The sequence below is a fragment of the Phalacrocorax carbo genome, chromosome 3 (assembly GCF_963921805.1).
Source record: "Phalacrocorax carbo chromosome 3, bPhaCar2.1, whole genome shotgun sequence".
Classification (NCBI taxonomy): domain Eukaryota; kingdom Metazoa; phylum Chordata; class Aves; order Suliformes; family Phalacrocoracidae; genus Phalacrocorax; species Phalacrocorax carbo.
The window spans coordinates 64,178,031-64,195,037 of record NC_087515.1 but is presented as its reverse complement, the minus strand read 5'-3'; the positions used below and the strand labels follow the sequence as shown (position 1 = coordinate 64,195,037).

The 17,007-nt window shown below is 43.0% G+C and overlaps 1 protein-coding gene across 1 annotated transcript in view; it reads right to left on the bottom strand.

The window, feature by feature from the left end:
- Positions 1-2,419: 2,419 nt before the first annotated feature.
- TXLNB (taxilin beta) overlaps positions 2,420-17,007 on the bottom strand; it is a 36,988-nt gene continuing 22,400 nt past the window's right edge. The window contains exons 7-10 of the mRNA XM_064447153.1: positions 13,382-13,456; positions 8,006-8,098; positions 6,803-6,898; positions 2,420-5,719 (exon numbers count right to left, since the gene is read on the bottom strand). Coding sequence (XP_064303223.1) covers positions 4,904-5,719; positions 6,803-6,898; positions 8,006-8,098; positions 13,382-13,456 — 1,080 coding nt within the window. The 3' untranslated portion in view covers positions 2,420-4,903. The remainder of the gene's footprint in view (positions 5,720-6,802; positions 6,899-8,005; positions 8,099-13,381; positions 13,457-17,007) is intronic.

The following is a 17,007-nucleotide window of genomic DNA, read 5'->3' as shown; positions in this document are numbered from 1 at the left end:
TGTGGAGGGGGAGGTTGCCCATGGTTTGTTCAGCCATCTGCAGCCCACAAGCAATTACCGCTTGACTCACTGTGTTGGGTCAAGTGTGATGAGTGGCTGGGGCTGCAGGGTGACCTGAGCTGTCAACCATGTGAAGCTGTTAGCCAGTGGGGACTGTGGATGTTGATGTTTCTGGGTTTCTCCAGGGTTTGAGTGCTGGTCCAGCACTATCCTGCCACAGCCACAACCATCATCTCCTCCTGCCTCTTTGAAAGGGATGCAATAACTCTTTTCCAAGTAGAAAAAAACAGCGTTGCACGCTGAACCGTGTTAGTGCAAAAGGTTCAGAGGAGAGGGATACTGCCAGTGCGGCAAACACCCTCTTTCCATGTCTGCTCTTCCCTGTCCTCCTCACTCCCTTGCCCGGCTGGCAGGTGCTGCGTTGCGGTGCCTCAGCCAGGCAGGCTGGCTCACGGGCAGGGTTCTCTCCATTCCTTATGCTTGTCTCTTGGCTAAGCAAAGGTCATGGTTAGAAGTTAATATGAATGGCAATGCAGGGGTAGTGTGTGGGCCCAGAAGAGGAATGAGTCCTGCTGCCATTTCCTTATAAAGCAAAAAGAAAAGTCTAAATTCAATACTGATAAACGCAATGATGTTCATTGCAAAGAGAGCGGGGTGGTGTGAATCTGGAGACTGCTGTGTTTGTGGTTGATTGCAATCTGACTGACAAAGTGAGTATGAAGATGAAATTAATAGTGAAGCCTATAATGAAAGTTTCACTGTGTTTTATCATACGTCCCTGTTTTGGGTCGTTTGCACTATTGCTGCAGTTCTGTCATCTGGATTGTATATTCCATGCCTGCGTCTACTTCTGTTCACTTTTGTGGGAAAAGTTAAGCTGAAACAGATCAGCTCTTTCTTACTAATCTCTCATCAGCTAGATTTAGCATTACTGCGGTTTGCCACAGGGATCAGAAATTAGGTGAGAAGGTCGTGTTAGCATCATGGATATGATTTTAGCTGTCATCATGAAAATCTCCTCACATTTGGATAAACTCTGGGTTATTGAAAAATGTTGTGTTTTACATGTTCAGCAGGGGAGCTGTTAAATTTTTGAGGTGACAAAGGTCAGACATGCAGAAGGGGAAAATATTTTTGTTCTTTCCTTGCAACTCCTGCAAATAAAGGGTGTTCCTGGTTCAGAAGCAGTGCAGCAATGGATGGTTTTAGTAAGGAGGATATAGCTACAGCTACAGTCACCACCTCTCCTCCTAGATCTGTGCCTCATGGTATGAGAATAACTGTGTGAAATAAAAGCAAGACTAAAGGAGGCAACCACAGCACACACCAAGACTGATGAGACTGGCCGTATCAGTAGGAGAATGATGATAAGGCTGAACAGCAGGGAAGACACACGTCTCACTGCTACTTACTGCCTCCAAATGATCACAGAAATGTGGTGGGATTCTGTCCTGAGCGTAGAGGTACCTGAGGGAAGTGCAGCAGAGCTGACGTACTGACTGCAGTCGCAAAGGCTTTCATGAAGACACTGCCACCATGCAGAGGCAGCTTTTGTATTGGGTACCAGTACAAGAAGAAAGCAAGAGGAGGCCAGCAATTAATGTTGAAAAAGAATGATAGAAGGTAGGTTAACATACAGAAATCTGTGCTGGTGATCGTGGTTTAAACTGCCAGTCTGATGCAATAGATAACAAACAGGTGCATGGTAAAATTTCATAGATTTTTCCATCTCTACTGAGGGTACTCCAGCCTCCCACAGCTCTATAGGCCATGAGGTTACATATAAACCATCCCCACAGTGTGACTATAAATGCTCCATCCAGCCTTGGACCAGCCACAGCTTTGCCTACAATTTTTTCTCCCATTTCTTGCAAACACGTGAGTCCAAATCCTGGAATGAAAAGCCAGGAGGGTCACTGTTCTGTGCTTTCAGTGTTGTATGTGTGCACTGAGAATGGGGAGGAAACTGCCAGGATAAAATGCAGTTGGTCGATGGTATGCAAGAAGAGGAGCAACAGGTACGTGGGTGGAAACTCACAGAGTAATAGGAATTGCAAGTATGTGAGTGTAGTTTTAGATGTAAGAATTAAAAGGGAGAAAATGAGGAAGGCGGAATAGAGTGGGAGTAATTTTCCCAGGAGGTTGTGTAATTATTCATGAGGGATGATGCTGTAAGAATCAATCATGACTATGTAGGAAGTTTTTATCTGTAGGATCTTTGTCTCCTTGCTTGCTGAAGTTAGAAGGCAACAATTATATAATTAAAGATGTGACCATAATGATTATGCAAAATAGAACCAAGTTAAAGTTGCAAGGCCATGTTGATCATTATTATTATGTAATTGAATATTTGAATGTATAAGAAAAATTCAACAATTAAAGGCATTCTAAGGGCCTACTCGAAGAAAAAGAAGTTGGTTTCATGCAGGTAATTACTAAAATGGCAACAGAATCAAACAAGACCAAGAAAGGAAAAAAAACACCATTAATGCATATATAAATTGCATTAATTTTAAAAGTCACCCTGACAACAAACAAAACTTGTAATGGAAACTAGATTTCTACAGACTCAAGTCAATGGAAACTAAAAAAAGTAAATCAGGTCAGTATAACTTTTTATCTTAGGAGAAGGATTTGTTATAGGTTAACATTTTCACAGGCACTTAAGTGGCTTAATTTGGAGAGATGGCCATTTGCTTAGGGCTTTGAATCTGAACGTTTGATGGGACTCCTCTTGCCTAATTTAGACACCTAATAATAGATATTTTAAATTTAAGCTAGTTGTCTTAGGCTGGCTCTAGAGTCAATGAAGAGAAATGTCATCTTCAGAGAGAAAGTAATTTCCTCCCTCTTGGATGCCAGTCTTACCATGAGATGACTTGTCCTCAGAAGATGCCTATTCTTCTCCACTGCTTATAAAAGGAACTTAAGTTAACTAAGACTTGAATGATCTACTTTCAGGTGATTAAAGACATGAAATAAATACTGTTGGTCTTGGTATCTAAAGTAAGGCCTCCTCAGTTGAAAACTGTAGCCATAATAGCTACTGGTAAGGCCATATCAAAACAAACTTTTGCAAATCACACTCTGCATGCTGCAACGGTTAGCTCTCGAAAAGGCTGAGCCAAGCAGTGCAGACACAGACACACGCAACTGGGGTGCGGACCATGTTGGCAGCAAGCAAAGAGTCAAACCCTGCTTTTGGAGGGTGATGTGCCAGAAGGACTCCGTGACCACAGTCTCCCAAGGTCTGCCAAAGATGGCATCTTTTCTTTTGGTTCACCTGTACTTCAACTTTGGCTTGAATAAGTTGCGTTGTCTTTGGGGGCTTCTTGGGATTTGCCTATAAACATGGGTTTGTTTGATTGTAACCGTTCCCTTTCTGGCCTCTGGACATCTTGCTTAATTGTAATTTTCAAATTCTTAAGCTATCCAGCTCAGACTCCAAAAAGCCTAGATTGAATTTGGAAGAAAGGGAGGAGAAATAAGAAATATGCCAACAGGATTTTTTTAACCTTCTTCCAAAAAGCCTTCTTACTCTCCCAGCTTGAGACTGTACAGCTGCCTGGATAGGTACCCTCTCTTGCCTCTTTCCTTCTTTACCTTTGTTCTTGGTGCCAGAATCAAGCAGTTTCTGACAAGGTGGCTACATTATTAAGCAGTGGTGTGTTGGCAGGCAGATGGGAAGAGCTGGTTGGACAAGAGAGGGTATGAGAATGTAGCCAGTCCCTGAAGGTGTCTGTGAGAGGAATTCCTGCTTTCCCGGTACCTGTTTGCTTCTGGGGTATTTACTTGTGCTCCACTCCAATGAACGGAGTGATAGACAGGCGTGCTTGCCCCTCTCCTGGGAGCATCAGCACATGCAGCAGCACCTGGAGGAAGCTGTGGTAAAGATGTTCATGTGGCTGTGACCGGGAGAGGTGGGATGATCTGGAAGCACGATCTCAGGGGCATCTTCTGGAATACATCCTGGTACCTTCTAGTGCATCTCCACTCTGCTTACTGCTCCTGGTCTAGAAGCCAGAATCTGCAACCAACTTCTGAACTTCTGACCTCATTTGTGAGCTGGAAACGCCCATGAGACCCTCTGTTGGGCTCATGAACCCAAATAGTATGACAAACTAGCAGGTTTCTGTTAGATGCAGAAAGAGGGTTGTGACCCTTATCTTCAGAATCGCCGTTAATTTGGAAATTGCTGTTGTTTTCTGTCACTTTATAAGGAATCTAGGAAAGATCTTCTCCCCTGCCCTGTAGCTCTGTTGAAAACAAAACTTCTTTTAAAGCACTAAGCAGAAAAGACCAATTCAAGGTAAGGCTAAGAGCTTGTGGGTGTTCAGGTCACATAGTGCTGAGTGGTAGTTTACTTGTACAGAAATTCACCTTTTATTATTGCACCTCTCCTCGGATATGGCTGTCCACATCGATGATTTCACTATTTTACTTTATAATTACAGATTCTTTTCACCTCATTTATTAAAATCACTATGTGTCCAAGCAGGCCATCTTTTACGCAACATCATAAAAAATAGATACAATTAATTATGAGTCTTTAAATATAGGTATGTGAATTGCAATGATTTTTTGAAACATGAAACTTCAACACTTTAAAATTATTTTGCTGAATGAGATGACTCATTTTGCCTGGGAAAAAAGATCCTGTAATTTCATTGTATTTTCCTGTCATTAAGAAAATATTATGCTTCTAGCAGATGAAGGAGAGCAAAACTTGCAGACCCATTATTACTGAATAGTGGTAGCAAAGAGAAGTGCGTTACATTTGCCTATAGATATCTGAGTGTGTTTTAGCACCCACTTTTTGTTTCTTAAAAAAAAAAAGGTATCGATTCAGAGGACAAAGCAGGGCTGTGGCTTGGAGAACATAAGCCTGGACACACCAGTGTCTTTAATCCACTGCTTCCATGTCTGTGTCCCCTGTTTGCTCTGCAGACTGACCTTGGACAGACTGCTCTGCTGGGTCATCCACACATTCTACAGGTTTTGGTGCACTTTTTGTGGGCACTGGCATATTCCCAAGGGGAGTGGGCATGTTTTGTGTGGGTGTTGGCACGTTTTCAGGGGTTGCTGGCATGCTTTCAGTGGTTTTTGGTGTATTCCCGGTGGGTACTGGCATGCTCTCAGGAGGTATTGGTGCACTTTCTGTGGGTGTTGGCACCCTTTCTGGGAGCGCGGGCATGCTTTTGGTGGGCTTTGGCACGTTCTCGGTGGGCATTGTTGTATTTTCAGTGGGCGCTGGCGGGCTCCCAGTGGATGCTGGCATGTGTTCAGTGGGTATTGGTGTGCTCATGCTGGGCTGCTCACGGCAATTCCCAGCCTCTGACCACGGGGTGAGAGGAGAGGGGAGCTCTGGCACCGGGAGAGCATTACATGTTTGAGCACCACAGGTCTCTGGATTGCTGCTGTTGCTTGGGAGGGACTCCTCTGCCTTATGGGACACCCTGAAAGCTTCAGCCAGCTCCTTCAGCATGCTTTCATCAGTAGTGCGCAGCTCAATGCTTGCCTGCTCAGTGGAGGAAGGGCTTATATCAGCATCTTCTTCTTCTTCTTCCAAGATGCCATTTCCATTCACCTCTTCAGGGAACTGTGCTTGCTTTATTTTTTTGTACAATTCATTCCTCTCTTCCTGCAGAGCCCGGCAAAGGTTCTCTAGCCTCTGGATTTTCAGCACGAAGCACTCATATTCCTTGGACCTCATGGCTTTCTGTGGTCAAAGATATCAGACAAAGGTACGGACTGAGTTTGGCTGCATGCAATTAATTGGTGGAACTGGCAATTAGGAAACACTTTGAGATCTAGGCAGCTTTCACAGGACTCTGCCAGGTAGCTGGCTTTTACCAACTGCTCTACAATAACTATGGTCTTTTGTACTGAAGCTTCAAGAGGAAATTTACCCCTGTTACTGTAGTGTATTAGCATTCTCCATTCAGATTCAGATCAATTTCACTCGAAAATATTTGCAGGAGTACCTACTAATGATGTGTAGATATGCAAAAACATAGCAGATGTCTATATACATAAGCATGGTGGCCATAGGTGTGAATTTGGGGGAAAAGAAGCTGTATTATATTTTTTGTTTATTTTGCTTCTAGGTTCTGTGAGAGCAGCTTGAATTGCAACATTTTCTTGCTTCTACACCCAGTGAGGAAACAAGAGATACAGAAACCCATAGAAATATCAGTAACACAGAGTTACAAAGCTATCCAGAAAGACCTGGTCCAAGTTCAGTGTAAGTTTGGGTGAAACTTCAGGCAGCCTCTTATCTTATTTGAACAAGTTCCAATATGCCTATAAATTTTTTCTGCAATGCCCCTGTGACAGCATGTTTAAAACTATGGTGAGCCACAGTACTTGCTTTTGGCTCTTAGAGTTTGCCTACACAGGAAGTTAACGAAAGGCATGAATTTAAAGTTAATTAGCTAGATAGAGCACATTAATTCCCTGGGTGGATGCTCTTATGCAGAAAGAAAGTAGCATGAAGTGAACTAATGCCAATTTGCTTCTATGTGAGAGCATTAACAATCACACATTTTTAGAGCACTTAAAATTCACAGTTACATAATTCAGTTTCATGTGGACGAAATTAATGTCTCTACACAATCTAAAATCCCTAGCAGTTGGGATTTTTGTCTTTCTTTTTTTTAAAGACATCTAGCTTGAAAAAAAGACCCTTAGATTCAAGAACAATTTTTTTCATTGACTTTTGGAGGTATAGGATCGTTTCATCTCCTAGTGAAAGCATTATGTGGAGGAAGATGCGTGTCCTGAGAAGAAAAAGACCACTCACCTCTTCAATCATGTCCAGTAGTGCTCTGTTACAGTTCTCAAACCTGGATTTCCATGTAGCAGTATCCTTCTCCAACTTCTTCATTTTCTTTGTCATCTATAGAAGCAGGAGGAAAAGGTGAATCACAACAGGAATTCCACGCTGCATATTAAATTAGGGCAACCCTTTTATTTAGGTCTTTGGCTGTACTCATAACGCTGCTACCAGCAGCTGTAGTGGCTGTGCTAAGTAATAATTTATGTTAAGGGACAGATTTAGATTTAAGTAGCTGCCATGTAACTTTCAGACTCCAGTCTGTAGTCCTAAAGTAGGACCACTTGATTTATATGTGTAAAAGTATAGCCAACTCAAGAGCACAAACTATCACAAAAACAAAAGGCAAAGAAAAGGTGACATTATTCTGTTTGTCTCTTTACAAAGACCACAGGGTTGTATTGCTGGGAGGTTAAAGAAGTGTTTGTATCTTCTGAGCCAGCACTGTCAAGGAAGTTCCCTCTGGATTACACACTGCTATATTACCTCCAACACATGCTGCTCGCTATATAGCACCATCTTTCCCTTTGGTTTTCTGCAGGCTAAGCTCTGTGAAAATCATTAGAAGTTGCCCGGATCAGAGCACCAGGGTTTTAGGCACTGGTGGCAGAACAGAACATTGTTTATTATGAAAGTGGGTGCGTTTGGTTTTTGATTCCCATTCATTATAGGAGATAAGTACACCAGCTGCAAGGAAACAGTCACCTGGGCTTAATGTTGGGAAGTTGTTGGTGGGCTTCAGCTCTGCCCACACACTCCAGTGGGAAGACATGTAGCCTGTGTCAACCTTTCTGTACCAGTGTCAGTCATCCAGGAGGCTCTGGGCACTCCTGAAGACATGGGCTGACAAGTGCAGCTCCAGACTCCCCCTCTGGTATCTCTGAGGGGTCTGTACCCAACCACCACATTAGGTTTTAGGTAAAATGTTTGTTCTTCAAGGCAATTTCAGTTTTAGCTGAAAGTGAGAGTGAAGTGTTGAGCTTGCAGTGCTGAAGTCTAAGCTGCTGTCAGTTGTGGCTGAGTGTGCCCCAGATCTTATTTGGATGTTGATGAGGTTGTTCTCCAAAATGTGCAGAAATGTCCCCATCCCACATAAAATTATTGCAGTGAGAAATATTGAAATCTAAAAAGAGAGTCTCAAGCACAGTTCAGGTATGAGCTGCTACTCACTTTCTCCATCTCCTGTTTGAAGGTGGCAAACACTTCATTGCTTTTGGTTAATGTTTTCTGAAATTCTTCGAACCTTTCAGAGTAGAGAGTGATCTGCATTAACAGGGAAAAAAATAACCACAGTAATTTCAGTCTCCAGGATGGTGAACTTTTACTTTGGTAGAAAATTATAAAGTAAGTATTGTGTTTGGACATGGGAATTAGCTTCTGTTTGGAGACCATGAAGCACAAACATCAGGGAACTGAAACTCTCTGCATCTTTTTACAGTTGCAAACTATTATGGTTCCTCTGTTGAAGAAAGGTAAACTGAGGAATAATAGAAAGGCCTGGGCCAGTGATTTTAAAAAGGTCTGGGAATTATGCATGCTGTAGTCTCCTGAATCTTGCAGCTATGGTGTCTCTACACCAGGTGCCCAGAATAAAAATAATTCACTATAAGTGGAGACTTCTGAAAACATTTCCCTAGGGAACCCTGTGGAGACCTCAAGAGGACAGCATTAAATCCTACAAAGATTTCCAGTCCCTGCCTTTCTTCACAAGCCCTTTATACTTTTTTTTTCTGTATACCATTGTGCCTGGCAGCTACAGGAAAGGACTCCTAGGGTCAACTACAGCATGGAAAATGATAATGTTATCCCTGGGCCATCTATGTGGGCAGAGACTAACCTGAGCTGGTCCAACCACTAATGCTGTGCAGGACCAGGCAGTGGGATTAATTCAAGATGAGAGCCAGCATGGTCAGAGCTGTGCCTGAGCTCTAAGCCTTGCTTTGCCATGCAGACATTGCCAACCTCCAACTTTGACCTGAGGGTGTAAGCTCTGGCAGGCTTAGGGAGGAGCTCAGTACAGCCTGTCTGCCCAGCTGTTTACCTGCCTTCTCGACTACCCAACAAGCCAGGCTGGGAGCTAGGTGCTACCCTGGCTACGCTGCTTCTGATGTGCAAGCGAGCTGGGGAAGAGGCATCCCCTCATCATGCTGCAGCCACAGTTTCTTTTCTTCCATATTTCCAGTCCTCACTTAGTGGCTCAGGCTGTGGCCAGGAGCTGCACCAGACAGCACCTGATGTGTTTCACTGGACTCCACCATTGAAGAGGAGCATCGCTGCTCCCTTCCTATGCTATCTGGCATGCAGGGTAGCCCCACCACTGAGCAAGGCTCAGACTTCGCTTCACACTGCCATGATGCTGCACTGGACCCCTTCAAGCTGCATCCCTGCACTGTGGCTTGAATGAGCTGAGAGGGCACCTTGTCAGCTCTGTTTTATAGTGTGTGTGTGGACTGCAGCTGTGGGCAAGGCCAGCAAAGGCAGAAAAAATAATCCCCTGCCAGCTTCTTCTGCCAGCTTCACTTCACTTCATGAAGCAGGGCAGAAGAAAGTTCTGTTGCAATGTGCCAACATGTAAGATTAGGGTTCCGTATTTTGCTATTAGTTTACATCTGGTAGCCACGTGAAAGTTCATCTGTGTGTGTATTTTGTTAGTAAGACATAGTTTTATATGTGGATGGTTTTGAACAAAATTGTTCTAAAGAACTGAGTTTTTCTGTAAGATTCTCTTGGTTTCCACTTTTTCTGCTTTCTGAGTGGGAAAACCACTTTTAAAGATCAAAAATAATGCAGGATGCTATATAGACAAAGCATCATTATCTACTCTTTGGAAAAGAAGACCAGCTCCAACTCAGCCACCTCCTTCTAGTGCCAGAGCACCCCCACAGTGTTGAGGTGACTGGACATTTTATCTATTCAGCCTGACAGCTCTTGTTAGAAAAAGAGCGATTGGCATAGCACGCAGTGGCTGAGGTGGGGTGGGTGCAGAGCAATGGGAGGCTCAAGAGCAGCCTGCGGTATCCAGGCATCTGCCTGGAGGCTGGCTGCCCCCTCTGCACTGGTGGGAAGCTGACTAAATGATTAGCTAGGAGCTTTTATTTTGTGTGGTGCCAGCCAACATACACCCTCCCCTGACAGTACTCTTCAGTTACTGAGGAAAGGAAGATGTAGAAAATGTTGCTAATAGTGGGGCGGGTTTAATACAGTTATATTATGATTCATGTTCATTCTGGTTAGTTGTTATGATGCTCCCTAGAAAATGTCATAGCCTTAGTTGCAGTGTAGTGTGGATGTGCCTGAGCTCAGTTCGAACTAGGTAGTCTCTCGGTTGCCATGAATACAGCACTGGCTGTAGGCCTTCTCCGCCAAGCTGGGTGAAGGCATGGGAGGTTAATCTATGCAGAGCTTTATGGTGCCAATATCAGAGCTAGCTTATGTGAAGCTTGAGTGTGTGTAGCCAGGCTGTGACCAGCTACAGCTAGGCTATAGCCAGAGCTGTGACCTATGCACGAACAGAAGCACAGAAGGGTTTGTTTTAGCAACCCTGAGTGCCACAGCACAAGCGGGACACTGGTACCATACATTTTGAATGGACATCATGACTCTAAGGAAAAATGCTCAAGCATCCCAAAACCAGGTGAGGGAACAGGGGTGGGAGCCAGCAAACCGGGGCTCCTAGGCCAGAGCCATAGTCTTAAAAAAACTCACCTCAGTTCTCCGTCTCTGCTTTTCCCTTCCGAGTTTTTCCTATTGTTTAATTAGATTAAAAACCTTTCAGGTTTGAACAGGGCAAGCTCTGATCTCAGCTGGAGCCCTAGGCAGTACCATAGCACCAAAAATAGCTTCTGTAATTTAAATTTGAATAATAAATGAATGTTTTCATAGTGGCTGGGAACAGGCTGTGAGAGCTGTCTCTCACTAGGAGTGTGCACTTGTGGTCCTCAGTTAGGGAGAGGAGGACCCCCTCGCTGCTGCCCCCCACCCATCCAGGTCCCCTGACAGCACAGGCAGGGGGAGTGGAGGCAGTGCTGCTGCCAAGTGAGAACTTGTAAGTGCACGGCTTCGGGAAGTGGGTGCATCTCAGCACCGCCATGCTGTGAGGGCACTACAGTGAGGACACCCCTTTGGCCCTGCTACAGTCGTCTTGGTTGCTATAGCCCAGTGGTTGCACTATGCTGGCTACCAAAAATTAGAGGCCTTGGCTGACTTTTATCTTCTTGCTTTGTTTCAAAGCATGAAGCTAAATAAGTCTGCCTAAGCAATGTGCCTGGGGAGGGCGTGCAGGGTCCTGGGAAGCACCACTACGGTTTGGGTGTATTCCCTCAGCTGGTGCCAGATCCCTGTTACCATTTGAAGGGCTGGATTTGGCCATCTCCGGCACCCTGTGCTGCCCAGAGGCAAGCTGGGGTGAAGCTGGTATCCCCTATTCCTTCCAGCTCAGGGAAACAGTGGGTGTTCATCACCTCCTCTAAAATGGAGAGGTATCTCACTCACTATAGCAGGCAGTGAGGGCTATATTATGGCTTCTCCTTATCTCATTGACCAATGTCTTATAACAGCTGTTCCTCTTTAGTATCTATTAGTTGTTTTGTGCTGTTTGCATCAAGGAGCTCTTTATGCTTTTTCTGTTTTGTGCTTCCACAATGCCTTGCACTATGTCTTACATGATGGCATCTGGTCCACGAGGGAGGCCCTCCAGTGCTACCGTACTGGAAATAATAATAATAATAATAATCATAATCATAATCCCATTCATTCCAAATGGAGGCTGCTGTGTAAGTGACAGAGCTCTCACATTTGAGCAGAACACCTAACTGCATGTTTAATTTCAGCGAGTCGCTTAATTTTTGTCTATGCAAGTCTGCAAGGGGCACATGTATTATCAGCGCCTTTGCAGACTTGTTTGACTGGATTTTTCTAAAACCGATTTTACTGTTTCAAATGTATGTTTAATATATTCTAGCTTTTATCAATACCTTCAGTTTCATTAAGCTGGCTACAGAGGTCTGCCTGCATACAAAACTCTTTCTGGTGGAACATAAAAGTTTAATTAAAACCAGTCTGAGAAAATTGGGAGCAGGTTTGCAGTCGGGACAGACTCAGCTGGAGGCCTTTGAGGTTTGATTGCAGAACCTGTCAAACTGGTGTCAGCAGCAGTTTATGTGATATTCTTCCATGCGCTACTGGCTTATCTTAGCCTTTGAAAACCATGTAAAGGACCAAACCGCTCATAACATCTTTCCAGGTTATCAGTTTAATGCCAGCCTTTCTTGACTGCTCAACAGGTAGGAATTAGACCATCTACAAGGGCAGAGCTGGAACAATTTACCAGTGTGATTAACTGTGAGCAAGGGCTAGGAGGAAGCTTCCTGATGGGTGAGGAGATGGGCAGCTGCAGAGGGGCTGAAAGATTGACAGCAGAGCTTGGGGCGGGGACCTTTCTCACAGGCAGGCTAAAGAAGATAGATCTGCATGACTGTTTATGTAAGTCTAGGAAAATCTACTAATGCTGTCTCTTTTTGAGGTGAAAGTCCAGCATGTTATCTAGTGTTCTCACTTGTATTCAAGGTTGATTATTGTATTGCTCTCAAAGTGTATACTGCCTGTTTCTTGTTTTTACTGCCTTTCACTCCAGCCTGGCTCTTGGTGTAATTTTGGCAAGTAATTTTATTTTATTCAATGTTTCAAATTCCAGCTAAACACTGAAATCATAGAGGCCCCTTTGTATAAGCCCTTAGCAGGCAGAATTCCTGCTAAAGTTAATGAAAATGCTACCTTCACACCCCAGTCCAGAAAAGCACATAAGCACATGAACTCCAGTCTGGTAAATATGTTTTATGATATGTATGTACTCCAGTGCTTTGCTGAATTAGAAACCTGCCTGAAGGGTAGTTACGGTGAATAATCAAGCAAAGGCACACACGTTGTTATGTGGCTGAGTACTGTAAACACTCATAAATCATAGCACCATAGAATGGTTTGGGTCGGAAGGGACCCTTAAAGATTATCTAATCTGACCCCCTGCCTAGGGCAGGGACATCTTTCACTAGAACAGGTTACTCAAAGCCCCATCCAACCTGGCCTTGAACAATTCCAGGGATTAGGGCATCCACAACTTCCCTAGGCAACATGTTACAGTGCCTCACCACCCTCACCGTAAAGAATTTCTTCCTTATATCTAATCTAAATCTACCCTCTTTTAGTTTAAAACTGTTACCTCTTGTCTCATCTCCACAGACCCTGGTAAAAAGTGTCTCTGAGTCTTTATTATAGGCCCCTTTTAAATATTGAAAGGCTGCAATGAGGTTTCCCCAGAGCCTTCTCTTCTCTAAACTAAACAACCCACGTGCCACAGTATGATTTGCAGTATGGACAATACCCTACTGTTGGCTTGAAAATAACCTGTTTCCTTTGCAATAGTCTATGGGATGTAGAATGAGGCTAGAAGGAATACACAGAAAGTAGTTTGGATACTTTACCTGGAATGTGCTTCATGGATTAAAAACTGGGAAACAAAGGCACACCATGCAATCACCTCTCCTACGTCACCTGTGCCTGCAGGACAGTCTCTTGCTCCTTTAACATTTTGGCCTGGAGCTTCCATTCTGCAGCTTGGTTCAGGAGCTGTGTTTTGGGCAACAGAGAGAAAAATGTTAGGTCCCAAGTTCATCAGCTAGAAATCTTCATCCTCCAGCTACCTATGCTTCTGCCACTGCTACCTTGATAAGGAGTGATCTAACTTTCAGATTAATGTAGTTAGAGGCGTTAGGCAAGATAGAGTATTTAGTGCTATCCTAAGATGTGAGACAGGGCATTTAGTTTCCAAAGGCATGTTTGAATAGGAGTTCAACACCTATTTGGAATGAAGTGTGTGGCACAGTGGGCTCTAAAAGTGTGGTATTTAAGCATACCTTTGCCAGACTTCTATAGAGCGGCTATGATTCTTTCTGACACTTTCAGCACAGCTCCGGCCAAATTCCTGCTCTCCAGTGAATGGCAAACTCCCTTTTGCATTAATGATCAGGACTTAGCGTAGAGGTACGGTCACAGTCAGACATGCCTTAAAAAATCTGTGAGCTTTCAGAAAGGGAATGCAGGGTAAATGTCATACATTTATTGGTGTCTGTTATCTTTGGGCCCCATTTGCATTGACATGCCATCAACGGAGAATCCCAGCTCTGGGTAATAAATGTCTCAGGTCAAGGAGGCGGCCCAGGAAGAGCTTGACTGCAGTTTCATCCCTGGCTCCTCCTGGGAAGATGTGATTCCCTACTTCAAGGTGTTTGCCAAAATGACATTCTGATGTGCAGGCTGCGGATGGGAGGGTCGACTGAGGCTGAATGAATTGTAGGAGTAAGGTGTACAGAGTCTTCTTCTGGCTGCAGTTCTGAGTCAGCACTTCCAAAGTGCATAGTAATATTCTAGCAATTGGTTTAATCTGAAAGCAGGAAACATTTACTGAAGTGTTACAGAAATGTGTCTATCGCCTACCAAACATTTATGAAGCGTGTTATTGGTTAGGCCAAATGTATTTTAGAAAAAGAATGCTAATGATAGCTTCAGAAATGAGATATAAACAACTTAGTTTACAGAGGACTTTCTTCTGCTGGATTAAATTGTACAGTTTAAAATAGCACTGTTGGGCTCTGAAAAGATATTGAAAATAAAAGTACTGTGTAAGTCAATAGATCCTACTATTATATTAGAAGTGAAAGGTGAGTAGAACCATGCACATAAAATGTATTTGACCCCTAAGAAAAACTTTTATTCTAACCATTTTGTTGGAAATAACACATGTAAACTATTTGAATACCACCTGGCAAAAGAGCTGAGGACGTACCCTACAAATGCTGACTGAACAACATAATGAATTCCCTCCCTGTGTCCAGCTATTTGTGGCACAGAGACTATCTGAATTAGACTTGTTGCATATATATATATATGACTAGATATATTTATATAAAAGCTCTAGAAAAATATTTCTTCCATCAATTTGGCCTTTTGATTTGGAGCCACTGAATTTTTACCATCTACAAGTTCCTAGGCAATAATGTTTTACAGCTCAAGTATGCATTGTATGAAGAAATGCCACATTCTGTTTGTTTTCTACCTGCCTCTTAAAATTTATTTTGAGAATTTAATTTGATGTTTGGTTCAATGGAAATAAGTCAAATTCTTGAGCTTAGAGCTTATTGACTAAAATTTCAAATAGGTTGTGTCATAGCCAGTAAAAAGAGATGGTATGAGTAGGCCTGGGTTAAAAGAGCCTCAGTTCATGCATTTGTTTTCTCAGGAGAGGTTATGTTTTACACACTCAAAAATAATGCAATTTTTAAAAGTTTGGCTGAAATCTGAATTTTTAAGTTTCATGTTTCTTTAATGTCTACTTGTTCGGGGTTTGGGTTTTTTGTTGTTTTCTTTTTTTAGATTTTAGGAATTATAGGGTGTCTGGTTTGAATGATTAAATGAAAAGAGCTTTGAAAATCTTCAGAGCTACCAGTCTCCAGGCCAGTCGTCAGTCCAAGAGCTGGGCTTTTATCTGTATTGCTTAAATCTCAGCTAGGGCTACCTTCATACCCAGTGTGCCTGGGATAACGAAAAGGTCCCACCTCCTGTGCTATGTCTTCTGCCACAACACAAGAGATGGACACAGAAGGCAAAGAAAAGTTGCTTCTTTTGCCTCTTAATGAAATCCTTCTCTCTTATTGACCCACATAGCTTCAGCAGTCAGTAAAAATCCAAGAGTTAATAAACTCTTCTGTAATGGAAACAAGCCACAGAGAGGCTTGCTCAAATTAACATGCGCTCTTATGCAGCCTGAGGTCATCTGCAAACACCAAGCTGGGAGAAAACGCATCAGGAGAACTGATACATTTATTAATAGGCTATGAAGTGCTAACAAGGAGGCTGAAATATAAAGAAATGAATAAATATTGCATGTGGTGTTTACAAAGCAGCACTTCAGTGAAGTCTGGTGATGTTACACTATATTATTAGAGCTATCATAGCTGCTGGAAGCCCAGACATTCACATCATGCTCACACTAAAAGAGCCAGTCCCCAAGAACATATATTCCCACTTAATGACATGGAACTAGGGACTGGCTTAGCGAAAATTAAGCTTCCCTTTTTGCTGCCAGACTCTGTAAATTCCAATTATGTAGAAATCTGATCAATACCTTCCAGTAATATACTTGAAAGCTGCAGAAGCTTTAAATTGCAATTAATTGCACATCAAAGTTTGTATTACAAGTGCTAAAGATGTATGGTATGGGGATGAAGCATTGACCAGTTATAGAATAGTAGTAAAATTGCATCCTTAAGTAAAGTTGACCCTTTGGTAAGGCCACACAATATGAACCATCGTTCCTAATATAAGGAATCACATGTTTAGTTGCACTTGTGGAGTGAATTGTGTAAGCAATAAGATGACCTGCCTATTGAGATTTGATGTACAGAGGCTGCAAGAGGGGACACCTCTCCTTGTCTGAGGTAAAGAAGTTTTGTATAGGGGCAAATGGGAGCATTGCATAGGAAGACATCAAAGTGAGCCTTCAAGGATTAATCAAATAGATAAAAGAATAAAAAAAATCTAATTTAAAGACATTCTCAAAATCCTGCAGCAAAAGTCATGCACAGGGATATAAAAAAATGGTAGGGAGAGAATTGGCATATAGCTCTGAAAGGCTTCCCCTCAGATGACAGGATGCTGAAATGCAGTAAGGCTCTGGCTTTGCGTGTTACTGAGCTGGAGACAGATAAAGCTAAAGGAGAGGACTCCAGCAAAACCACTTTGGTTTCACACATACATATATACCCATTACTCCCACAGACACTGGCACAATAGCTGGGTGGGTGGGACTCAATATGATTGAGGTGGGAGACAAGTGTACGACAGCTTGCTGGGTGCTGGGCTACCTGTGATGAATCATGACATGTTAATTGTGCCTTGACTCATTGCTTGGCTTTTGGCTGGTCACTTAAGTTCTGCAGCTAAATCTACCTTGCTCTGAGGTGATGTTAGCCATACGTCACCAGCCTACCTCAAAGGCAGTGGTTTTGAGTGTTAGCTTGGACGGTGTGAAAAATATTCTTTGCATACAGTGCACTTCATTATACACCCACTACTTAAAGCCTTTGTAGCTTGTTTTCCAACCTGTTATTTCATAGGTGCTA